Here is a 25,578-nt window from a genome sequence, read left to right as displayed (position 1 = left end):
CTCGTTTATTGATGAATCCATTTCTCCTAGGGAGATGGTGTCGATGGATGGGGATTGGAACTGGCAGTACCTAAGATGTTTCTTAGATGATATTATTTTATCCTACATTGCAGGTATTCCAGTTCCTAATTGCCTAGTTGGTCTCAATTCAATGATATCACAATGGCCTTCTAGTGGGAGTTTATTAGTTAAGTCTGCCTATAATTTTCTCAGTAAAGATGCCTTGAATCCTTCTGAAGATAGTTGGAAACTCGTGTGGTCTTTTGTAGGACCACAACATGTAAGAGTATTTTCTTTGATTGGTTTTCAAGGAACGCTTATTAACTAATGCGGAACATTACAGAAGAGGTATGTCAGATTCTTCTTGTTGTAAGCTTTGCGGATGTGTAAATGAATCTATTCTTCATTCCTTAAGGGATTGTTGTAGGGTAAGAGATATTTGGGAGCAGGCCATTCATCCGAGATTAATGTATCATTTCTTCTCTTACTCGCTAAAGGACTGGCTAAGGGTTAACTTGAGAAATGTATTTGGCTTAATTTTTCATGAGCTTGATTGGAAGTCCCTGTTTGGTATACTCTATTGGAAGATATGGAAATAAAGATGTTAGCATGTGTTCCAGGATGTTCCGTTTAGTAAAGATTTTATCCTTCACTCTTCATGGAATTAGCTTAAAGCTTTAAGTGCACAACTGGAAGACCGGATGATTGTACCAAAAGACAAACTAGGTGTAGCCGATGGATCCCTCCTCCAATAGGTACCATTAAACTAAATAATGACGGGGCTCGTGATCTAGTATCGGGTTTGGTAGCTTCGGCAGCAGTGGCGAGAGATGAATTTGGCAATTGAATTCGTGAAGTAGGTAGAAATATTGGTAAATGTGGTGTTTAGCAAGCAGAGCTTTAGGCGATCTATAATGGGCTTATTATGGCATAGGATGCCCAATGACGAGATATCTTAGTGGAAACAGGTTGTGCACTTGCCTTTAAAGAGACCACAGGCGAATTGAGAGGGTGTGTTCAAAAAGATTTGGTTCTTAGAATTCGAGAGTTAATAAGTCGTGATTTGAATGTTATCTTCAAGCAAATTCCAAAAGAAGTAGACTCCGTTGCATACTCATTGGCTGATACGATGAAAGAAGTGTCGGTTGGTATACAAATATATTATAATGCCCCCTCTTTGGTCAGTCATCTTGTAAGGATGGATAGCATGTTTGCATGTTCAAAGCCTGTTATTTCTTGTTAATTTTTTAATCCTTTTCTTGTTACCAAAAAATAATTAACCTGTAAAGTTTAAAAAAAAAAATTTAACCTGTAATTCATTAAATATCTCCATATCTAAAAACCAGTCATAATCGTTAAAAAAATATTAAAAAATTTCCATGTCTATCCCGCAAGCCATGCAAAAACCAAACACGTAATTTTTTATAAAAAAATTTCGTCACTAAAAATAGCCATGAATTTTCACCTATAAATGATCCTCGCCACCATCATTGTTCTTCAGACCTGCAATAACAAAGCAAATAATAACAATCACGGGCGGATCCCCATTCACCGGTAATTAAACGCAGGTCCCGCTCATTTCCGGAGCGTTTAATAATCACTTTATACGACATGGACATGAAGAAGGTCTCCACCGCCATCATTGTTGCTGCCGCCTCAATAAGCGCCGTCATGGCTGCCGGTGCACCTGCTCCTTCCCCTTCAGCCGGTGGTTCTAGTCCTAGCTCCTCTCCTGCTTCCGCCGTAGCACCAGGAGCCGATTCCAGCGTGGCTGCCGCAACCTTGCCTGTTCTTGGATCATTGGTTGGGGCTTCCATTGTTTCTTTGTTTTCTTACATGCTGCAGTAAGCTACATGTATGAAAAATCAACATGTCAACGAATATTTTATTTTATTTTATTGAAAGAAACATGTGACGAATATTGAAAAAAATTGAATAAAATGGAGCTTTGAATAATATTTTGTGGTTATGTTTTACTTTTCGATTTATTGAACTGATAACAATGAATAACATGAAAATAACAAAGGATTACTAAATTGAATTTTTTTTTAGAAAAATCGAGATTGAAATATATATTTTTTATGAGAATTAAAATATATATATTTAATTATATTTATACAGCTTTTAAAATTATTAAATTAAAAATTTAGTAATTTTAGGGTTAAATTATAATTTTATCGTATATTTAATGAATTTTGTAGAGTATGAACCCATTTTAGGAAAGATTGTAAGCTTCTTGTGAATCCTTTACCATTAAAGAAGGTGAAGATAGGAACGATGACAAAGAGGGGACGAATTAAAGGTGTTTAAATATATTTGTATTTGTTTTATAGTTGTAATTTGTTGAATTTTGTATTATAGTTGACAGGACATAAATTTATACATGCTTTATAATTGTATTTTCTTTTTTACTTTCGAAACTTTAAAATTTTTTGAATTGACTCATGTTAATTTTGTGGTCTATTTTACTATTAAAAAATAATGAGATTTATTAAGTACAAATTAAGTTTTGAGCCTGCCTAAATAGTGAAAGATCATGTTGTATAGGTAGAATAGTTATTTGATTGATTAAATAGTAAATATAAAGACTTAAATTAATATTAATGAATGAGGCTTAGAGTAAAAGTATTACCAAATTTTATAATTCCAAACTAAATACTTTACAAAAATAGAGTAAAAAGGGATCAACATTTAAATTATATAAAGTATTTAAGAAATTTCAAAGTTCTGAGACACCAAATAAAAATATATATACTATTTTGAACGATAATATGTAGAATTTAAAAATATTAATAAATAAATTAATACATTTTAAGAATAAAAATCTTTATAATAGTCCCCCTATTTAAGGATAAAAAAAACTCTATAAAACCATTAAAAAATAACTTTAGTTTTCCACCTAAAAGTTCATACAAAATTTATTTATAATATATTTTAATTGATACATACAATCAAAATCGTGTATCACCGAATAATAAAACTAATTATTTTCTATATAATTAGGATTTGTAATTAACACATTTTTAGATAAACAATAATAAAAACAGTAATTTATGTTAAAACCTAAATAATAGCCTTTTATCCCTTTAAATTTTTTTATTAAATTTTAGTTCAGTTGACATTATTGTCACTGTAACAATTAAAAAGGCATAGATTTGAGCATGTTTAAACATGCATTTTCAACTTATTTAAGAATTTAAAGAATTATGATTAAAATTAAATATTATATTAAAAAAGTCTCATTTTATATCTTTAAAAATTAAGGTAAAAAAAATTGAAGTAAGAATATTCAATTATCCTTTCTTTTAATTCAAATCTATACTTCAAAATCTTTAGTTGAATTAACGTCACAAAATAATTCGACATTAATTCTGTTGATAAATGACTAAAAAATTATTATATTTAAATTTTTTAACTTTGCCACAAAAGCGAAGGCAGAAATTTTTTTAAGGAGGCGAAATTAAATTTTAATTTTTATTATAGTAAAAATATAATTTCACCGTTTGAATAACCTATATTTTTATAATTTTTAAAGGATTAAATTAAAATTTTATAAATTTTAAGAGGGTCAAAGTATAATTTTACCTTTACTAATTTAAAATTTTAAAAAATTTAGATAAAAAAAATTCATTTTAGGGGACTGGCCCCGACCAGTCCCTCTAACTATGCCCATTCTTTACCATTTTAATCAAAAAGTTCTTATATAATATTTTTTTATAATTATATAAATTTTAATAAATATTTTTTACATAAAATTTTCACCCAAATCTTAAAATTTTATCATGTTTTTCTATAATTATATAAAATATTTTCTAATTGAATTAATATTGAGTTTAAACAATTAATTGGTATAGTTTCATAATTAATTTTAAAATAAAATAAGTTTTATCTTTTAAATTTAAAATTTAAAATCTCTTATCAGAGAGACCCTATCAAATCGTTAAAACGGTATTCAAAGTTTTGCACAAACCATGCAAAACCAAACACGTAAAATAGTTTAATTTTTGCCGACGAATACGAAAACCGTGACTAAAAATAGCCATGAATTTCCGCCTACAAAATGACCTTCCCCACCACCCTTTTTCTTCAGACCTGCAATAACAAAGCAAATAATAACAATCACCGGCGGATCCCCATTCGCCAGTTATTAAACGCAGGTCTCATTCATTTCCGGTGCGTTTAATAATCCCTTTATACGCCATGGACATGAAGAAGGTCTCCACCGCCATCATTGTTGCTGCCGCCTCAATGAGCGCCGTCATGGCCGCAGATGCACCTGCTGCTTCCCCTTCCGCAGGTGGTTCTAGCCCTAGCTCCTCTCCCGCTTTCGCCCCAGCAGCTGGCCCGGATTCCAGCGTCGCTGCCGCCACTTTGCCTGTTCTTGGATCATTGGTTGGGGCTTCCATTGTTTCTTTGTTTTCTTACATTCTCCAGTAAGCTGATAAATGTATTAAAGTAAAAGAATATATGCGATGAATATTGAAAATTAATATATGGAGCTTTGATCAATATTTCTTGTTTCCTATTTTTTTGGAATAATAATAATATTTCAATTTTTATTACTTACAATATTCTATAAATAAACTATTTATAATAAGTTTAAAAGTTATATAACAAATATGATTAATGAAATTAATTAATATTTTCTCAAAATTTTCTAAATAATTGATATTTAAACATCACTTAAAATTTGAATTAAATCATAATTTTATCATTTTCAGGGGTCAAAATATAATTTTACCATTACTAATTTAAAATTTTATAAATTATAAAAGGCTTAAATTGAAAGCTTACCATTTTAGGGGGCCATGGCCCTCCGGGTCTCGTATAAAAACACACACAAATTGATAGTTCAGATATCACATTAGATATAAATTAATAGTTTAGGAACCACATTGGACATTTTTAAAATACAAGTATCACATTAAACATTTTATCAAAGTATAGGTATCATATATGATATTATCCCTAAATAATATAAAATCTATGGAACTATGGAAAATTTAATTTATTTATTTTATTAAAGTTGTACTAATATAAGGTATTTTTAGCTTGGTACAAGTATCTGACATTATTTTAAAAATAAATAATTTATGATTTTTAAAATAATGGTAGGAGGACTATTGGCACATGGTGCAGGAATAAAATTAATAAAAAAGTCCTCGGTATTTATTTTTATATTTTCAGATTATATTTTTTTTAAGATTTAGGTTTGATGAATCTAATTTTATACATAATGAGGACATCCAATTATTATTTTTGCAATATTAAATTTGATTAATTTATAATAATTAACTTCTAAAATTTTATTAAAAAATATAAAAACCATAAATCATAAATTTTATGGTTTTTAATTAATTTCTAATAAATTTTTATAAATTTTAGATTTTTATTATCTTAATGATTTTGTATACTTTTATGTTTTTTATAGAGATAAATCTCAAAATTATATATGAATTTTGGTTTAATATGTAATTTTATACATAAACTTTGATTTTGTGCAATTTTATATATAAAATTTTGATTTGATCAAATTCTCACTAATTATTAACACAATTATTGACATAATATCATTTTATGTTTATATATTGCATACACAAATAATTATATTTATCTAATATAAAAATAAATTTATGTATTTATTTTTTAAAATATGTATGATTGAATCAAAATTAAAATTTCATATCTACATTTGAACCACAATCAAAGATTCATGTATATAACTGCATCAAATCAAAGTTCATGTATCAAATTGCACATTGAATCAAAGTTCATGTATAATTTTAAGATTTATCTATTTTTTTATAATTTTAGAATGAATTTGAACACTATATTCAAATAAACTTGGACAACAATTTATCCAAATTCATTATGTGCTTTTTTTTGTGGTTTTTGTTTGCTAGTTTCTAACAGTCAACATTGGTCAAATGATATTGTCGGTCAAAATTGTTAGTTCAAGGGCTCAATTAGGTGCAATGGAGGGGCTTAATTGATTTCTTAGGAAAAGTTTGAGGACTTATTGTGCCAATAAGCCATTAAAAACATCATTCAAAGTTAATGAATAAAAAATGTATGGAATTAATGAGAATTTATTTTGTGTACCTTTTTACCATAATATTTATAGTCTCGTCCAATTAAAAGAGAGAACATATATATACATATTTCACATTATATGTACATTTGGATTAAATTTTCAAATTAAAAATGATGTGTCCCTTTTTTATTGGACGGGATTATGTAATGGAATAGAAAGGGTCCATAAAATAATTTATCAAAATTAATATATCCAACTCTAATTAAAGTTTTGTGATTTAAAAAAAAGTGAAAATACATAATTTAATTAAATTTAAATAAAAAAAATCATTATCATATAATCTTAAAATTTAAAATCCCTTACGTAAAACCCTGTCAAAATCGTTTTTAAAAATGCATGTCTATCCCGCAAACCATGCAAAAACCAAACACGTAATTATCCTTTTGAATGTCATCACTAAAAATAGCCATTAATTTTCACCTATAAATCACCTCCCCCACCATCATTGTTCTTCAGACCTGCAATAACAAAGCAAATAATAATCACCGGCGGCTTCCCATTCACCAGTAATTAAACGCAGGTCTCTTTCATTTCCGGTGCGTTTAATAATCCCTTTATACGCCATGGACATGAAGAAGTTCTCCACCGCCATCATTGTAGCTGCCGCTTCAATGAGCGTCGTCATGGCCGCCGATGTCCCAGCTCCTGCCCCTTCCGCAGGTGGTTCTGGACCTAGCTCCTCTCTTTCCTCTGCTGCAGCACCGGGACCGGATTCCAGCGTCGCTGCCGCCACCTTGCCTGTTCTTGGATCCTTGGTTGGGGCTTCCCTTGTTTCTTTGGTTTCTTACTTCCTGTAATCATCTAAATTTATGAAAGTAAAAACACCATGCGATGAATATTGAAAATATTGGAAATGAATAAAATGGAGCTTTGATGAATATTTCATGTTTATGTGTTCAATATCATGAGAGCAAAATATCAACAAATTCACGCAGATGAAGTGAATTTTCTTCTCGTAAAGAAATTAAATTTCATTATTAAATTTATTATAATTAATAGATTCGAATAACCACAAACAACATATAAATAAAGTAGAGTTCTAATTCTATAAATTAAATAAAACTCATAAAAATATATATCATTAATATTAAAATATTTAAGTATAATGTTTTAAAAACATAAATATGAATGCTATGTGGCTCTCTAATCTCTCAAATGTTTTCGGTACGTGCGACGAAGAACATTATATTAGAGTTTAGTTCGAAATGTTATTGATCTTTATATTAATGTTAAAACTAGCTCAAAATGACATTTATAGGGTTAAGACTTGCTTCGAGTAGTGGTTAGAGCTTTTATTTAATACCTAGATGATATGGATTTAAATCTTATCATTCTCTTTTACGAGGGATTAAAGTACAATTTTAATAAAATAAAATAAATAAAAAAAATTTACTAAGACGAATAAAAATTGGTATCCCATCTTATTTTTTGGTACTATTTTATATTTATTGGTATTCCTTCATATTTTTTTGTGTTTCCTCAATTTTTTTATATTTCCTCATAAGTTGTTGTATTCCCTCATATTTTTAGGTCATTTTTTATAATTTTTGGTATTTTTTCAAAAAGAAGATTTTGATGAGATATAATTTTTGATTAAATAAAAAATATTATTTTTAAATAATAAATAATTTTAATGAGATTTTGTAACGAAAAAAATTATAACTGTTAAATTATAATTTTTAATGCTAAAATTTGGTACTAAATAAACAATATTTCATGATACTTTTTAAAAAATATGAATAAATAAATAATTTTAAGACGAACCAAAAATTGACATCCCTTACAATTTTTGGTCTCTCCTAATTTCTTTTGGTATTCCTTCGTAATTTTTGATACATTCTTATGATTTTTTGGTACTCCATCGGATTTATTTGGTATTCACTCATTGTTTTTGCTATTTCCTCCTAATTTTTTATTCTTCCTTATAATTTTCGGTATTTCCTCATATTTTTTTGATACTTTTCAAGATTTTTTTATATTTCCTCGTATTTTTTGGTACTTACTCATAATTTTTGATATTTCCTCATAAACTTTAGTACTTATAATTTTCTGGTGTTCCCTCATAATTTTTGGTATTGTTTTAGAAAGAAAATTTAGTACGATATATAATTTTATGAGATTAAGAAACTCTGTTCTCAAATGATATTTAAAAAAAATCAATAAATCAAATAAATGATACACATGATTTAATAATTAAAGGGAAATTAAAATTCAAATAAAAAACATTTTAAAATTTTTATAATTTAAATAATTAAAAGTAAAAGAAAATAAAAGTTTATCTTTTCAATTTAAAATTTAAAACTTCTCATCTAAAAACCCAGTCAAATCATTTAAAAAAACAAATTCAAAAGTTTGCAAGTTCTTTTTGCCGACGAAAACGAAAACCGCCACTAAAAATAGCCATGAAATTTCACCTATAAAATCACCTTCCCCACCATCCTTTTTCTTCAGACCTGCAACAACAAAGCAAATAACAACAATCGCCGGGGAAACCCCATTCGCCTTTAAATAAAAGCAGGTCTCTTTCATTTCCTTTACGTTTAATAATCCCTTCATAGCACCATGGACATGAAGAAGATCTCCACCGCCATCATTGTTGCCGCTGCCTCAATGAGCGCCGTCATGGCCGCCAGTGCACCAGCTACTTCACCTTCCGCAAGTGGTACTGGGCCTGGGCCTATCTCCTCTCCTGAATCTGGTCCAGCACCTGGACCAGACTCCAGCGTCGCTGCTGCTACCTTGCCTGTTCTTGGATCATTGGTCGGGGCTTCCATTGTTTCTTTGTTTTCTTACATTCTCCACTAAGGTGATAAATGGATGAAGAAATGCATAACCGGAGGTTAAAGATGAAGAACATGGAGCTTTATATTTATACTGTAAACTGATTACTATATATATATATAAGTTATATTTATATATGTAATCACTTTGGGGCTCAATTGAGATATGAATATGGGGACCTTTTCAATTTCTTGTTAAAATTTTGCTTGAGAAATTGTTTTTATAAATTTTTGAGTTTTTTTAAAATATTCGATAATTAATTAAATCAATGAAATTTAAGTAATAATCTTGTTTTTAAATTTACTTTTTTAATGTTATTTCTATATATATTTAAATATAAAGTAATTAATTTCTTTTGTTAAGATTTAAATATTATAAAAAATAATAAAAGAAAAAAATGATTTTATTTCAGAAAAATATTTGATTTAAGAATAAATTTATAAAAATTAAAAATTAATTATAAAAACTTATTGAACCAATTTGGACTCAATAAGGCCCAATAGGCCGGATTAATTTCTAACCTAATAAAAAATAGCCACGTAATATAAAAATATTAATGGTAGAACTGTAAATAAAAAAGATTCCAAGGGCAGTGAGTCAAGCATCAAAGACTCAGTGGAAAGCTATCGTTGGCAGCGAAAAAAGTTGTATTATTATAAATAAAAGAAAAAAAAAAAGAGAGTAAAAAATAAAATAAAATCCAAAAAGAAAAATCATACGATCAAAGATCGTCTTTCTCGTCTGGATTTCTCCGATTATCATACATAAAACTCTTCGATTAAGGTATGGGTTTCTCTTTTTCCCCAATTTTATTAACTATTTTGTCTTTTTTTTTTTGAATTTTTTGTGGTTTGGTTGATAATGGATATGAAGAAAGGGATGATTTATTAATTTTTATCTTAAAAATTGAATTTTATTATTTAATTTTCATGAAACAGTGATCACTGGGTTCGATTTTGTTAGACAAGATCGGCCGATTAGGATTTCAGGTAAGGGGTTTTCTTAATTAAGTGTTTTCTCCTCTCTTTTTTTTTTCAAAAAAAGGGTTAATTCTCCGAATATTTTTTATTTTGATAATTTATGTTTCTTTTGGGCTGATTATAATTGATTTGTATTATGAAATTTCTTGGGTCAATTGGGTGTTTAGGGTTTTTGCTGAATTTTTTGAACCCGTAACTTTCTTTTCTTCTTTTTGATTTTTAAAGTGAAAAAAATAAAATAAAATTGTGAGCTGCTGTTGGTGTTAGCTTGTTAAGAATTTTAATTTTCAATTAAGATCATTTGATATCTTTTAATTATGCTTACTTCTGAGACTAATATTACCCATAAAAATGAAAACAAATTTGAGAAATTTTTACTAGGGAAGATAATAGGGTCAGAGTCCTAGATTAATTATGCCTTAAATGAACTAATTTTCATTACTTGGTGAATTATTTCCTTTTAACAATGGCAAAGATGCTTTTATTCTTGATGGTAGACCGATAGCAAATCCATATCCTATCCTCTGATTGTTCAGCATCTATGCTGTATATAATAGATACAACGGACATGGTTGCGAGTGTATGGTTTATGGGAGTTCAGTTTGGAACTTTTGGTCAATGGGAAACCCGTCTTCCCAATGATACCAGTGTGTTATCCTGCTAAACTGGTTTAAGGATGCTATGTATTAGACATATGGATGTATTGTTGGTATTGGCTGCTTCTTGATGTTCATTCTCATTCCCGTTCCCTTACCTTCTTGGGACATTGATGTCCACACATCCTCGTGTGCTGCTTGTACCTGTTCCGTTTCATCATCTTTTCTTTTCTCTATTGTATGGTATCATTGTCAGGTTTTGCCTCTACAGCTCCAATGTATATAATCGAGTTATCTGCATCACCTATGATTCCTACAATTAGCAATGATATTTATACACAGTGACTGATATTATGTTGATTTATGAATCATGATGGATAATGACTTGCTTAGCATGTGTGTCCTCTAGGTAGATAAATTGGCATGCCTTGAAGAGTTGAATCAGTTTCGGTCCTTTCACTCTTTTCTTTTCAGTTCCTCTTTTGTTTCTGATTACTCATAGTAAGGTAGTTTCCTAGCAGGGGATTAGAGAAGATGGAGTCTCACGATGAGACAGGGTGCCAAGCCCCAGAAGGCCCCATTCTTTGTATCAACAACTGTGGCTTCTTCGGCAGTGCAGCTACCATGAATATGTGCTCCAAGTGTCACAAAGCGATGATCCTGAAGCAGGAACAGGCGCAACTTGCAGCATCATCAATCGGAAGCATCGTGAATGGCAGCTCAACTGGGAACGGTAAGGAACCAGCCGTGGCTACTGCTTTGGATGTACAATCTGGAAACGCCGACACCAAAATGGTCTCAACAGAGCTACCCATTGACCCATCCGGAACGACTTCATGTGGGATGAAAATGAAAGAGGGTCCTAACAGGTGTACCAAATGCTGTAAACGTGTTGGTTTGACAGGATTTAACTGCAGGTGTGGAAACCTCTTCTGTGCAGCTCATCGTTACTCCGACAAACATGACTGCCCTTTCGATTACCGAGCTGCTGCTCGCAATGCTATTGCTAAAGCCAACCCAGTTGTTCGGGCAGAGAAGCTCGATAAAATCTGAGAACAACCCGGGTCAAGATGAAGATATGTGGATGGTTTATGTAAGTTGGTTACTTGTCTCATCAAGTGTCCCCTTGATTGATATTAAATGTTGGGAGTCCATCATAGGGAGGGACATGATTTGCATTGTAAGTCTATATTTTCCCGTTTGTAAGTGTTTTTATTTGTGCTTGTTTGATGGACATTGATATGATCAACTTGTAATGCTTCTTCTTTGTGGTATGCATTTTTTTTCTTTTACTTTTTAAGTTGCCTTTTAAGTTTGAAAACTATTGAAGTCCACTTTGGGAAAATAAATTTGGGCATGAAGAAAATTGCAAATGTTATTCGAATTCGGAGGTACGTGTCTAATATGGGTATGGTTAAATACGTATAAATATATGGGTGGTCGGATTTTGTACGTCATATCTTTATTTTCATGTGTAGGATGAATGGTGAACACGAACACATGAGGTTTTGAGTGTTTATGGATTTGGGCTGATCCAAATTTCTGCACAAAGAGATTGATTCATTTCAATTTTTAGGGTGTTTTTATTTTGGTCATTTAAGATGAAATTCTTGCAATTTGGTTATTTAATTTGTAGGGTGTTTTTATTTTAGTTTTAAATCTTTAACTATGGCTAACTGTACATGTCATATCCTGTTTACACTTTTATTTTGGTCATTAAAAAATATTTTTTAAGTATTGATTAGGATAAAAAAATTCAAGGATTAAATTTAAAGAACAGTAGAAATTAAAATAATATACAAAAATTATCAAAATATCAAAATAAATTGAATAAATTGTTGAAAATTTTTTATCCATTAATAATGCCAATCAATTTGCTATGTTAATTTTAAATCTTAATGTTTAAGAAAAAAAAATTCAAAATCCAGCTTTAGAATTTTCGGCAATGGAATAAACAAGTACAATTTGACAATTGTTGTGTATTTTTTTTTAGTTCTATCACTTTTTTACTTTAATTCTAGATTTCTTTACCTCAATCAATACTAAAAAGAATTATTTTTTGGGTGACTACAATGGAAGTAACCTAAAAGTTGGGTGACCAAAATGAAAGTATAAACATTATGTGGTGTGCACAATTAATCGTCATTAGAGATTTAACCATTGATTAACTAAAATGAAAAACATCTTAAAAGTTGGGTGACTAAAATGAAAATGCAAACATAATGTGACATTTATAGTTAGCCGTTAATAAAAATTTAATACTTAATGACTAAAAAAAATGTCTTCAAAATCGAGTGATTAAATTACAAAAATTTTATTTTAATACATACAAAGTTAATTATTTTATTCGTATTATATAATTTACATCACGTAAAAATTAAATCCATAATATTATAACATAAAAAACCCAAACAACTAAATAAGAAAAAAAAAAAAACCAACCTCGGTGTTCTATAGAGACAAAAGTCTTAATTAACTCTGGAATCAAGTCAAGTCAAACTCGATAATCGTTTACCATCTCTCACTTTACCCCATTCATGAATCCTAAGATGGAGTTCAGCAGCAGCAATCAAATAATGGACGCCTTGACTTGGTGTCATGATGTCAATCAAAGCTTTCAATGTCTTCAACCTAAGATCATCAGCTCTTCGCAACATCTCCTTCAACCTTTCTTTCTTTAATTCCATAGCTAATTCAACTTCAACTTCAACTTCAACACCAACACCTTCTTCATATCCATCTCCTCTCCTCATCATTTCAGATACCATATGAGTTAACTTAACCATACACGAATCAGCCAATGTTCCTTCATATTTAGCCATCTTCTCACTTATGTTTTTCTCTTCTTTAACAGTCTTTGCCTGCAACTTATCGATTCTCACGAGTTGACTCGGCGATAAGTCACCTAAATCACCTTTACCTAGTCCATGGATGAGATGGTAAAGTTGGTTTTCTAATTGAATTCCTGATTTTGAATAAAGTAAGTGAAAAGCCATTGTTGGTCGCCAACCACCGATCCAAAGGAAAGCAGCTTCGAATGTACTGGTCCAGGATGAAGGTGATAACATGGCCAATACGTCTTGTTTACTCCATTCGGCTTTGGCTTTGTAATAGTGCTCGTAATGGTCTAATACCTTTTGGACAGGACACCAGCTTTGCTCTTCTGTACTGGTTTGGGATATGGCAACTAGGTCTTGCAGGTGTTGGTTTTGTTCTACTAGCCAACATTCGAAGAAGGTTTTAAATGTTGTAGGTCCAGATTTCGACTTCTGTTTGGTACCGGTACTGGCACCGGAACTTCTTGGAAGTATAGACATGGGTGCCAAATTTGTGGAAGACTATATAGGTTTGATATTTTTGGAAATAAAGATTTGAGGTCTGGTTCAATGTACCCAAAGATTTAATTTATAGGCTGACAAGGTCATCAGGTCCTTTGCATTAAATTCTTGTACAAATCTTATATATTTTAAAAGAAAAATCCCACGGGAATGATGAATAATCAAATTATAATAAGTTTTATTGTTTTATTAATAATTTATATAATTAATTATAAGAACAATTTATTTTTAAATTTAAATATTGCTTTAGACGTACCAAAGATGAATAATAAGTTATTTGGGATAAAAGTGTAATTTTCAGTGGAGTCAAAAAAAGGTTTTTTGGGTATAATTAAATTGTATATTTTACGATAGTAAAAAATATAATTTTACTATTTTTAATAGTCTATATCTTTGTAATTTTTAAATATAATTTTTGAGACTAAAGTATAATTTTATCATTACTAATTTAAAATTTTATAAATTATAAAAGACTTAAATAGAAAAATTTCTATTTTAAGGGGCCAAGACCTTGCCAACCTCGCTTCGCTAGTGACAATTTTATCATTATACTAACATGTAATTTCATAACAACTCTATCATTTTTGGGGAGACCAAGACGTGCCTACTTACTCTTTTGTCTTTGTTCTTGCCTTAAATCCTAAAACACTAATTTAAAATCTCAAAATCTTGCCGATTGAATTTTAACTATGAGTTCGAGTGCGCTGAAACGTATTTTATATAATTTTTTTATTTAAAAAAATATATTAACACATACTTGTTTAGAAAAATCTTAAGTAAGCATTTAACACCAAAACTGATAGATAAACTGAGGGAAAAATCTTACTGAAATTCGAATGTCTTGAAACTAGACATCGGACCGGATGCAGGTAACCCAACATAGTTTGTTTTGCCATTGTCATCAATTTATTAGATAGGAATAAAGAAAAGAAGAAAGCAAAAAGATGGGAGATATCATTGGGTGGCAGCAATGGTGGAAGTGTGCATGTGCCTTGACTGAAAACTTCACTACATTGAAGAGCCATGCAGACAAAAAAAAAAACAAGAAACAATTTGCTTGTAGCTTGTAGCTTGCAATTTGATTCCCCTGCGCCACCAAATTTGTCTGAAAGAACCTGGTCCATTTTTGGGGATTTTGGCCCATGCTTTGTCTTATGGTATTTTTATAAATAAATATCAAGGATAAAAATAATATAAATATTACAATATAAATATAAGCACATACAACAAGAAAGAGACATAAAATAATATTAGTCAATATGAGCTCAGCATTAATTTCTATTAAAATAAGGGTTAATAAAATAGTGAATATTTAATATATTGATAGTGAATTTTTTTATTTATTTCACAAGCAGTCTTAAAAAATTGATTTGAATTTTTTTTTAAAATATTTTACTATACCCTAGAAGACACTTGTTAACTCCTTACCCTAATTTGTGAAGTTTAAAAGCTCTACTCGCAATGTACCAAATAATTTCCTCAAAAAATATAAAAAAACAATCATATAAATTATTTACATATTAGTTAAATAAATAGTAGAAAAATATTAATAAAGGGGGCCCAAAGGAGAGCCCAAAGCTTGACCTATGCAGGAAGTCCAAATGCTTAAAGCTTAAGATGATTTTGTAACCCAATAATAATAATAATAATAACTAATTAACATAATTATCGATAATTAATTATTTTTTTTAAATGTGAATTTAGTAATATGATGAAAAGCAAAAGGTATTTTCATCCGTTCACAAGTTTTTTAAAATTTGTGCTTATATATATATATATTATAGATTAATTTATATTACCATTTTGATTCATCTTTAATTATATCTTCTTTATAATTTTAAATAGCAATGTATGCGATTTTGATCGAGTTATGATTAGTGAAGATTTTTGAACAATGGTCTACTTACCATGTTTAAAAAGGTATTGTTTTGGAAGAAGTTTAAGTAATAAAGATCTCTTCTTATTTCACGCCTATTTGAAGACTTAATTGGATGACATTTGAAGGGGCATAGGTTGATCATTCTAGTAGGAATTACAAGTCTACTATTGCCTATATAAAAAAAGGCTTGTTTGTTTGTTAAATGACGAATTAGAAATATTACCTAGTTTGTTCATTAAAGGATATTGTTTGTTGCAAATTGAGTTTGGAAAACGTAGCGGAAAATAGATTTGAGGAAAAATCAAAGATTTGTGATACACTTGATTAAAATTATACCTTTTCAATTTGTCTAAGATGAACACTTTGACCGAGTAGTATTCTCTACTATCTTTAAGCTCACATGTGCATAATGTGAGCTCGCTTCAAATAAAAAAAATTTCACAAAAATTACCATGTAATTTCTCTAAACTTTTGGGTCAAGTTATAAAAAAAAAACTCTAAAAATTTTCTAAAATAAAAATTTCAAAAAATTTTCTCTCTACAACTTTCTCTTTATTCAATCTACATCATTAATATTTTCTTCTTTCAACTATTACTTTTTTTTTTTGCAACTTAACTTATCACAAGAATCTTAACACTAACTACAATATAAAACATAAATGTGATTCGAGATTTGTTGAGACGCGATTGGAATACCAATTTAACTCATGTGTATCATGAATGCAATAGGTTAACTGATTGTTTAACAAAGGCTGCAGAAGGAATGTATATTGACTTTTACCTCTAGTATCAACCCTTGATTTTACTCTAAATGTGCTGCATGAAAACTTTATTGTTTTATCTGTTTCTAGATTAATTATTATGTAATAAATGGAATGCTAAAAAAACATAAAAATCTCAAATTTATATAATATATAATATAAATAAGTAACGTATTAAAATATGATATGAATGAAATAACCCACATGACTTTTACATGTCCCAGACAAGGGAATTTTGTCAGTGGCATACAAATGTAAACATGCAACTGATACCGCAATACATTTATTGCAACATTTTTACATAATGATGTCAGCAAACCCCCCAAATATTTATACTTAAAAAAAACTAACCCCAAATAGAATTTTTAATAACTTTTTTGGGTAAAAAAGTACAAAAATTTTAAATGCAATAAAGAAAAATGATTGGTCAACTTTTACTGTATTAATTTTTTTACACATAGTAATTCATGATTTGACTTAAACTGAAACGTAAGTTGACAAATAAAAGGAATCCCAACAACACTCACTAAATTACTTGTTCTTATACCCTTTTTTTTTTCTTTTCTTTTGTTCTTGTTTTGTGCTCTCAAATGTTGAAAGCAAAAGATTATTTCAATTTGGGAATTTTTGGGTTTTGAAGTTATCTCCATTCAAGATATAATCAGGTAAGTTTGGATGTTTTGTTTTATTTCTTAAAGCCCCATTATTTAATTTAAAAAATAAATAAATTTTGTGTGAAAATCACCAATCTATGAAGAATTCTTCCACATTTTGATTAGGGAAAATGTGATATAGATAAAATATATTATATACTTAACCAAGGGGGAAAAAGAGAGAGATTTCAATTGTATTCTATAGATGTGTGTGTATATGTTTATATCATGACTTTAGGTAAAATCGTGACCAAGTTGCTTCAATTTTGTTAATTTTGAAGGTTGATTGTCACTTGATTTTATTAGATTCCTTTGTTGTTGTTGTCACTTTAAATCTAAATTATTTCATTTTAAGTATAATTTTTTTAAATAATAAGTTAGAGTTAAAAATTTTGAGATTTGAAAATTGAAATCTAACAGTTTTATTAATATGGATGAAATAGTTCGTTATTATGTTTATCTGACATTCGATCTCTAGATGATAGTTTTCATAACATGCGAACGATAGACACATATTAACCTTTGATTTTATTAAATTATTTTGTCGTTTTTATCGTTTTTTTAAAATTTATTTTAATATATTAAGTGCATAGACCATCTTATTTTTTCAATTGTGTACATAATTGACTTTTTTTTTCTATATAATGCAAATCCTAGATTATGTATAGATATTAATTTGCAACAAAAGACTAATTATTTGAAAATATAGAAAAAATTAAATAAAATAGAAAAAAAAGTTAAGACCCCATTTTAAATGAAGCTTGGTGGCATTGTTAGGAGATTGAAAAATTATTGAACATATATTGTACTCTACAATTACCATATTAGTCTATAGTGTCACTTCAATTTTTGATTTTGTTTTCTTAAATAATTTTTATAATTTCGTCACTCATCCACATATAGACATAGATACAGTGGCTTTCCTCTAAAATGATAAAACTCTACCTCAATATATCAAATAATTATTATATATATTTGATACATCCTATTTGGAAAGTTAAACAAGTCCACCTATATGCTAATATATTTATTTATTATATTTTAATAAATTTCTCTCTGATTATTTATATTTTGCAGGACAATTTACCCACCAATTACTATGATTTCACCAAACTTTGATGAAAACATGGATTTTCCCTTGAGTCCAATACCCTTTCCATGGTCACCTCAATTAGTTCCTCAACTTGAAGATGTAAATATAGCACCCATTGACAATGGTGGCTTAGATAACTTATGCCTGCAAAACAATGGTGTATCCCCAAATATGTCACAACCAAATTATGGTCCTAATGGTGAAGGAAATAGCTTCGGGAACCAAATTCCAGATCCCACATCAGTAATACAAAATCCCGCTGAGTTGCCTTATAATGTGATGCAAGAAATGATTGACTTTTTGATCCCTTTGGAGGCAAATGGTGAAGGTGAAACAAGCAAGGAAAAATCCAAAAGGAAGCCTAGAAATACTTCAAAGAAGCAAGAACAAGGTGCTGAAGATGCAAGGTATAACATTATTCATTCCTTTTAAATTTTTTTAGTTGAGGTCACATTCAGTCGATGACAGATTTTGTCATTAAATTTTGAGGAATGTAATTAAAAATTCTAAACTTTTTGAGGATTTAATGAGATTTTTTTGGCTCTCATTACTGTTTGCTCCTACATTCGCCATAGAGAAAATGGTTGCAAATGATATGATTTCAAATCTCCAACTTGAATTAAAAAATAATATTTGCTATTGTCGTGAAAAAGTATTTTAAAGGGGTTAATTTCAAAAAGAAGTTTAATAATAAAATCATTTCATTAAAAAGTTGGCTTTTAAATTGTAAAAACTTTATTCTCTTTTCTTCATACTTTATTGGGAAACCATATTTTTTTTAGCATTACCATTATTACATTTGCAATAAAAGTTATGTGAACCATTTGTGGAAGTAATGAAAATAGGAGTAATTGTAAGAGAAAGCGTCAGGTAAGACAGGAGCCGAGGACTTTTGGTGAGACAAGCTCAATTTACCGAGGTGTAAGCAGGTCTCATCCTATCCATATCTTTATTTAGCTTAATTAACTTTAATTACACTTGTATGGAAATAAAACATCAACAGTCAAGGGGGGAAGCCAAGAAATTTTAGTTGGGGCAAGATAAACATTTAAATGTTTAGGGGTCAGACTTTATTATGATAATTTGTCATTACCGATCCACTACTCGGTTACTTGATTGGGTTTCGACATGTAGATTATGTGGTTCGTACTTTGAGCTTGCACATGAGGTGTTCATGTCCTTTTATGAGCTCACATGATGTGGGTTCGCATCATCATACAAGTTAACCCACATATAGAAAACCTGTTTTAATCCTTGAATAGAGTACATGTTCACATGCATAGGGATCTACTTACTACGTCACATCCATAAACTATAAGTGTATCATGTAAATAGAGAATATAACCCTTTTGAAGGACATTCACACAAAAACACTCAATAAATTTAAAAATTTTATAAAAAAGATTAAATTGTATTACTTAACAATAAGAGGGTTTAAAATTGAAATACGCCCATTTTATCTAAGAACTAGGACCTTGACTGTTCGTTTGGATTCACCCTTGCTTGCTCCTTTAGATTCGTCCCTCTAAATAATATAAATTTTTTTAAATATTATTAATTTGGATACGATTAATTTTACGAATAAATATTTTTTTTTAATTTTACTTTTATAGAAATTTTGTATTACCATATCTATATTGTATTGTATTCGTATCACATATATGTATCAATGCTTCCTATCATGTAAGTAATGCATGGTATTTTATAAATGAAATCGACTTTGATGTAGATACACTTGTCGATATGAGGCATTTTTGTGGGATAATAGCGACCAGGGACAAAAATCAAGGACAGGTATCTTAGTTTTTTGTTTTGGATTTCTACATTCTTTACTTCTTCTTATTTTAGTAATAAGAACTCTTCGATCCTTCTCGATTTCAATAATGAGAAAATTGGTATCCCTAAAAAAATTAGAGTAATCTAATTCCTTAAATTTAGAAATTGAACAATTAAAGACAATTAATCACAACGTTAATATTTTTCCGTCAATTATACATTTTTTATTGATATAATAAAAAAATCTAGCCCTTAAAGTTTATGCATTCTCTCAATTTTATCTTTATTTAATAAATCTAGTATAGAATATTTACAAATTCTATCAACATTTACGTAGAATATATAAACATTTAGGTCTAAATTTATTATCAAAATTATATACAATTGATGGAACACACTAATGCTGTGATTAATTGTTCTTAGCTACTCACTTTCAAAATTGACAATGGTTAAATTACACTAATTTTTTTGAGAGAGACCGAATAGATGTTTTTACCTAGTTTTTCTTGGTTATCATCATCTTATTCATCACTAACCCTTCTGTTTCTTTTTTTTTTTATTTTTTTTCTTCAATGCTTGCAGTTTACATAGGTGAGTGATGTATCATTCAATACCCCCTTCCAACTAATTTAACTAATGTTACAGAAAACCATAAAGAGCTTATGATTTGCTTTTTTGAAACTTTATTTGGTGTAACAGGTGGATATGATGATGAAGAATCTGCAGCAAGGGCTTATGATATAGCTGCTCTGAAATTATGGGGTGAAGCTGCACCATTAAATTTCCCAGTAATGCTTCCTTTAACATGATATATATGGTTAAATTGCATCAAATGTCTGTTTTATATATTAGATTTTAAATTGGTCTTTAAAGTACAAAAACATTTTAATTAAATCTTTAAATTATAAATATTTTATTAAACACGTCTTTTTTATTAACTTAATCGAGAAATTAAAAGATAAATATTAGTTCAGATTTGAGGTCCAACATATTTAAAACACTTTAATTAAATTTATTTAGTGATACTTAATGATATTTCAATCTGTTGATGATGGCTAATTTAGTGGACTATTATCCTACTTATAGTATTTTTTTCATGTATATAAAGAGGAGTATTTACTCCAATTTCATGCCTCAATTTCAATTCCATTCAATCTTATTCTTACTCTTATTTCTCTTCTTAATTTTTACCTTAGGTGTCATATTACTCTACCTCCATCAAATTATAGTGCCTATCACATGAACAATTTAAATTTCTTGTGTTAAAAATATATATATATATTTTAATTAAAATTTAGGAGAATTATTTTTAACATGGTAGATTCAAATTATCCATGCAATAAGTGCATAAGTGTGTTTACAATTTAATTTACGTGTTTTAAATATGTTCTACATCATATTTGAGTGGGCATTCAATACCTAAGCCAATGACTAAGCTGCTATAATGACTTAATTGACATGATATTAACACTTTGAAAATTTAGGTAGAATATTTTAAAATTCAACACCAATTTAAAATCTAAGTTTTATTTGGAGATGTATGATACAATTAACCTTATATAAAATTTTATGAATGAATGAAAGGTTAATAAGCAGCTAAATATTCTTTGTGTATTTTTCTAGATAAGTAACTATGAGAAGGAATTGGAAGAAATGAAATCTTATTCAAAAAGTGAGTATCTTCACCATTTAAGAAGGTAAGCTTAATATTACTTTAAGAATTAATCAAATTGCTCATTGCGATATTTTTTTTGGGTATTTTTCAGGTAGATTTTACTTTTTTTTTCTCATTGTGATACTTTAGAATTATTAATCGTTTTCGTTTCATGATTTAAAATTTCATAAAATTTCAGAAAAAGTAAAGGCTTTTCAAAGGGTGCTTCAAACTATCGTGGAGTCTCTAGGTAATTTATATGTATATATATACACGTTATACCTAGGTAAAAAATATTATGTAATAAATTTATTAAAAAATTTTGATATAAGAATTAATTGTAGTTTTGATTGAAATGGTAAGTTCAGATAATGAAAGAGATGATGTCTCATTAGAATTTAATTGATAAATTTCACCAGTTCATTTAAACTCTTAAATTTATGTATGCATATATGTATCACTTAATTCTATTTTGATACCATGTAATGATAAATAATGGAGTAGGAATTCGGATTTCAAGAAATGGCAAGCAAGAATTGGAAAAGGGAAAGAGATGAAAGGAATTTACTTAGGAACATTTGGTAAGTACTAGTCCGAGCCTAATTATTTCCTCTCTATTTATGCAATAAGAAATTAATTAATTTGAGTTAAATCTTGAATTATTAATGATATTATATTCAAGTTGAGACTCTATACCAAAGCAATTAGTTTTATGTTAGAGGTTTACATGATATTAGTGCTTAGATTCTATTATGTTATATGTTAATTTTGTTCCAAATTCGAAAATGGTTAGAGCTTGAAATGATTCAAACTCAAAATGATATGAATTCGAGATGACCTTATTTGAAAAACTTGAACGTCAAACTCAAATATTCCTAACCCAAAATAGCTCAAACATGAAACGACTTGAATCCAAAATTGACCTAAACGATAATGACCTTAAATTGAGGTGACTTAAAAATTTTAAAACCCGAATAAATCCAACTTAAATTGACCCGCTTCAAAATCTACTCGATTTACCCAATTGAAAAGTATAATGTTGTCAGCTAAATTTCATACATAATAGGTTGGTTTGTCTTCATTTATAAGATTTATTAAAATAGTGTCATCCCAAATTTAGTAATTCGTTTTAGATTAAAAGCTTCCCAATTTCACATTTTGACAATCAAGTCTTACACTACTAAGAAATTCATGAGAATAATAAAACTAAAATTAACAGTATATATTTCTATTAAAATAATTAACAGTGTATGTATGTATGTATGTATGTATGTATGATGCCATTCAAAAATTGTGGAACTAAGCAGCTTTGATTTAAACAAAACCAGATACTGAAGAGGAAGCAGCAAGGGCTTATGATGTAGCAGCCATTAGGCTGAAAGGTGCAAACGCCATTACCAACTTTGATATCTTTGAATATGATTTGATGAATATTCTTCAAAGCTCAAAGCTACCCATTGGAAAAGGAGCTTCCAAGCTTTTGATGAAGTCTTCAATGGAAGATGTCATTAGAAGGAAAAAGAATCTCATTGGGAAAACCTCATTTACTTGTTTTGAAGATGATGATTGTTCAGCCAACCCTGAAATTGCTCAAGGATTCAACAGCTTTGGAAATGATACGAACATTGATTTCAATGGGATTCAAGCAATGGAAACTGTTGGATTCCCAATGGACTTATCAGGCATGGATAATAATAGCCAGCATCAAAATTCAAACTTTTTCCCTGTTATTAATGGCTGCCAAAACCCAGTTGAGTTCCAGGGAAATTCTTCTGGGATCTTCAATGGAGGAATATCATTTCCAGGTAATGGGGATGTTGAAACTGATGATTTTCAGACAAATTTTGACAACTTTCAGAGTCTGTTAGGTCTTGAGGGGCAAGAATGTTTTAACATGAACCAGATCGAGGATGTTGTTGCCAACCAAGATCCTAATAATTTTCAGACAAATCCCATACCTGTCAATCCATCGAGTGGATGCTACAATGGAGATGTTTCATGGAATGGGGTTCTCCAGGATGTTCCAAGTTCATTGGAGATTGAGAATAATGCTAATGGAGGTTGCCATGGAAGTGATAAAATTTCAGACAATAGAGCAGCCATGGTGGAAAATCCAGTCCAAGAAAATGGGGTGAATTTGTGTGAAGACAGTGAAATGGACAATCTTTCAAGGTGCTTTGAGCTACTTAATGAACTTGGACCATTGTGCTTGTAAATCTGGTAATGTTTATGGTATGGTTGAACCTAACAATGGAATTCAAATAACTGATAAGTTTTTTCTCATGCAATTGCAGTGCCAAATAATTGCAGGGTTAAAGCTTAAAACAAAAGAAATGAACTCATCTATGGGAACATGCTTTTTGAACCTTTTATCATGGTTGAAGTCTGTCTTGGGTAATGTCATTTCATGAAATAATTATACAATTCTCAAGTTTCAAGTTGAGCTTCAGCATACAAAAATGGAGGAAAGTATTAGGCATTTATCATTCCAATGACCCTGAAAGTTTGTTCATTTTAGTTGATAAAGATATAAATCTAAATATATGATAAGTTGCGATTGGATTAAGCAATTATTACAAGTAAAATAGAGATGGATATCAAAAATTTTGTTCACGCAGTTTGAAAACTCCCTACATCCGCGAGGTATTACCTAGATAGTTAATCTATTATACTTTAATGAGTACAAGTTCTGATATAAGTCTCACACACTCACTAAATAGTAACATCACTCTTGTATTTTAACAAAGTGTCTCACATTCAGTTTACTTACAATTTTGCACAGTGGAAACCGTAAAAATGGCTCAAGCATGCAATTCATTTGACAATACCGGGCATATAGCATCGGCCAAAGTATTTAGAGCTATATTTTCTTTTGAAGTCCAAAAGCCGTATGAAACATCAGCATCACAAATTATAGACATAAAGAAACTAACCTCAAGCGAAACAGCTAGTCCAATTAAGACTGTCTAGCATGTGTTTTTCCCAATTATAAGTTAGATTCTGTGAACCTCAGACAAAGGAAAAATTGGTTTAAATCTCGTATTTGAAACCTTTAAGACGGTCTAGCATGTGTTTTTCCCAATTAAGATCAGTGATAAGAACGTCTTGCTTGTGTGGATAGAAATAGACGATACTAAAAGCAATAGAAAAATAACTATGAATACAATAAATATATAAGACTGATTTCTATTATCGTGTTGATCAGGAGGATAATCAGATACTGCTCCCACTAATACTTGACTAAAACTGAGCTTAAATTACACTCAAAAGAAGCTCACATATTGTTGGAACAATGGCAGCAGCAAAAAGAAACAGAACAAGATAGAGAACAAAGGAGGAAGAAACAAAAACAATTTACTTGCTCACAAACGTGCAGCAAGGGAGCTAATGGCTGATAGCTCATCCAGCTCATTCAGTCAACTAGAAAAACAACATATATATAGTCAAATACATCACCAAATACTACCTACTACCACTAGTTTTACTTTGAAACAAGTAAAACTTAACTTGCACACAAGCTGATTATGTCAATCAGCACCTAAAAACATCAAAACAATACCAACTTAGTTCATTTTCAACTAAGTAGCTTAACAAAGAAACTAAAGAGAAAACCTTGCTGTTACAGCAAGTATACGTGCTGCAGCATGTCATCAAGCTGCATGCACTTCAAACAGCAGCATGGTTGGCCAATTTCAACACTCCTCCTTGGACTCCATGCTGCAAATACATATCATTCATCAAGTTTTTGAACTTGGCAGCCCTTAGATGCTTTGTTTCAAGCTGACCAATTCATTTTCAACCTTGGATTCATTCACACAACAAATCTGACTTGCACACTTGACTATCCCAGTCTTTTGTGTCAAAGATTTGTTCACCAAATGGAGTCTTCTCCTCCTAATTCACAGCCTTGGTTGACAACACATCTTGCCTTGTTTCTTTGCTTCTTCTTGCACAAACAGTTTGTGAGTATAGT

The 25,578-nt window shown here is 29.7% G+C and overlaps 6 protein-coding genes across 11 annotated transcripts; 5 read left to right on the top strand and 1 right to left on the bottom strand.

Moving 5' to 3' along the window:
* Window positions 1-1,490: 1,490 nt before the first annotated feature.
* On the top strand, window positions 1,491-1,956 carry LOC107940519 (arabinogalactan protein 23). Its single transcript, XM_016873953.2, has one exon. The coding sequence runs from the start codon at window positions 1,612-1,614 to the stop codon at window positions 1,846-1,848; it is 237 nt and encodes a 78-aa protein (XP_016729442.2). The 5' UTR covers window positions 1,491-1,611; the 3' UTR covers window positions 1,849-1,956.
* Window positions 1,957-4,092: 2,136 nt separating this feature from the next.
* LOC121209499 (arabinogalactan protein 23) lies at window positions 4,093-4,509 on the top strand. The gene has a single exon (XM_041080237.1). It carries the CDS (start codon window positions 4,201-4,203, stop codon window positions 4,435-4,437), a length of 237 nt encoding a protein of 78 aa, XP_040936171.1. The 5' UTR covers window positions 4,093-4,200; the 3' UTR covers window positions 4,438-4,509.
* Window positions 4,510-8,420: 3,911 nt separating this feature from the next.
* LOC107940520 (arabinogalactan protein 23) lies at window positions 8,421-9,062 on the top strand. Its single transcript, XM_016873954.2, has one exon. The coding sequence runs from the start codon at window positions 8,657-8,659 to the stop codon at window positions 8,897-8,899; it is 243 nt and encodes an 80-aa protein (XP_016729443.1). The 5' UTR covers window positions 8,421-8,656; the 3' UTR covers window positions 8,900-9,062.
* A 417-nt stretch (window positions 9,063-9,479) lies between these two features.
* Window positions 9,480-11,743, top strand: LOC107940527 (zinc finger A20 and AN1 domain-containing stress-associated protein 8). Of its 4 annotated transcripts, none has more exons than XM_016873966.2 (3): window positions 9,480-9,658; window positions 9,814-9,864; window positions 10,973-11,743. In XM_016873966.2, the coding sequence occupies exon 3, from the start codon at window positions 10,986-10,988 to the stop codon at window positions 11,502-11,504; it is 519 nt and encodes a 172-aa protein (XP_016729455.2). In that variant the 5' UTR covers window positions 9,480-9,658; window positions 9,814-9,864; window positions 10,973-10,985; the 3' UTR covers window positions 11,505-11,743. The 4 variants fall into 4 exon arrangements, with proteins under 4 accessions (XP_016729455.2, XP_016729456.2, XP_040936169.1 ...); XM_041080235.1 differs by having other exon boundaries at window positions 9,484-9,658; window positions 10,962-11,743; XM_016873967.2 differs by lacking the exon at window positions 9,814-9,864.
* Window positions 11,744-12,869: 1,126 nt separating this feature from the next.
* Window positions 12,870-13,838, bottom strand: LOC107940522 (protein DOG1-like 4). The gene has a single exon (XM_016873955.2). The coding sequence runs from the start codon at window positions 13,766-13,768 to the stop codon at window positions 12,941-12,943; it is 828 nt and encodes a 275-aa protein (XP_016729444.2). The 5' UTR covers window positions 13,769-13,838; the 3' UTR covers window positions 12,870-12,940.
* Window positions 13,839-18,168: 4,330 nt separating this feature from the next.
* On the top strand, window positions 18,169-23,966 carry LOC107940518 (AP2-like ethylene-responsive transcription factor BBM). Of its 3 annotated transcripts, XM_041080234.1 has the most exons (10): window positions 18,169-18,582; window positions 19,021-19,104; window positions 19,905-19,969; window positions 20,534-20,542; window positions 20,651-20,739; window positions 21,575-21,648; window positions 21,805-21,855; window positions 22,110-22,186; window positions 22,934-22,987; window positions 23,165-23,966. In XM_041080234.1, exons 1-10 carry the CDS (start codon window positions 18,182-18,184, stop codon window positions 23,818-23,820), a joined length of 1,560 nt encoding a protein of 519 aa, XP_040936168.1. In that variant the 5' UTR covers window positions 18,169-18,181; the 3' UTR covers window positions 23,821-23,966. The 3 variants fall into 3 exon arrangements, with proteins under 3 accessions (XP_040936168.1, XP_016729440.1, XP_016729441.1); XM_016873951.2 differs by having other exon boundaries at window positions 22,934-23,966; XM_016873952.2 differs by lacking the exon at window positions 21,805-21,855 and having other exon boundaries at window positions 22,934-23,966.
* Window positions 23,967-25,578: the final 1,612 nt, after the last annotated feature.

Source organism: Gossypium hirsutum, chromosome A11, assembly GCF_007990345.1.
Source record: "Gossypium hirsutum isolate 1008001.06 chromosome A11, Gossypium_hirsutum_v2.1, whole genome shotgun sequence".
Lineage (NCBI taxonomy): Eukaryota > Viridiplantae > Streptophyta > Magnoliopsida > Malvales > Malvaceae > Gossypium > Gossypium hirsutum.
This window is presented reverse-complemented; position numbering and strand designations above follow the sequence as displayed.

Bases quoted from the DNA above. Each gene is read 5' to 3' on its own strand.
- LOC107940519 (XM_016873953.2), top strand. From the start codon at position 1,612: ATGGACATGAAGAAGGTCTCCACCGCCATCATTGTTGCTGCCGCCTCA.
- LOC107940520 (XM_016873954.2), top strand. From the start codon at position 8,657: ATGGACATGAAGAAGATCTCCACCGCCATCATTGTTGCCGCTGCCTCA.
- LOC121209499 (XM_041080237.1), top strand. From the start codon at position 4,201: ATGGACATGAAGAAGGTCTCCACCGCCATCATTGTTGCTGCCGCCTCA.
- LOC107940527 (XM_016873967.2), top strand. From the start codon at position 10,986: ATGGAGTCTCACGATGAGACAGGGTGCCAAGCCCCAGAAGGCCCCATT.
- LOC107940522 (XM_016873955.2), bottom strand. From the start codon at position 13,768: ATGTCTATACTTCCAAGAAGTTCCGGTGCCAGTACCGGTACCAAACAG.
- LOC107940518 (XM_016873951.2), top strand. From the start codon at position 18,182: ATGATTTCACCAAACTTTGATGAAAACATGGATTTTCCCTTGAGTCCA. The intron at 19,105-19,904 runs GTCTCATCCTAT...ACTTTGATGTAG, and splicing joins ATTTACCGAGGTGTAAGCAG to ATACACTTGTCGATATGAGG. The intron at 21,649-21,804 runs GTAAGCTTAATA...ATAAAATTTCAG, and splicing joins TATCTTCACCATTTAAGAAG to AAAAAGTAAAGGCTTTTCAA.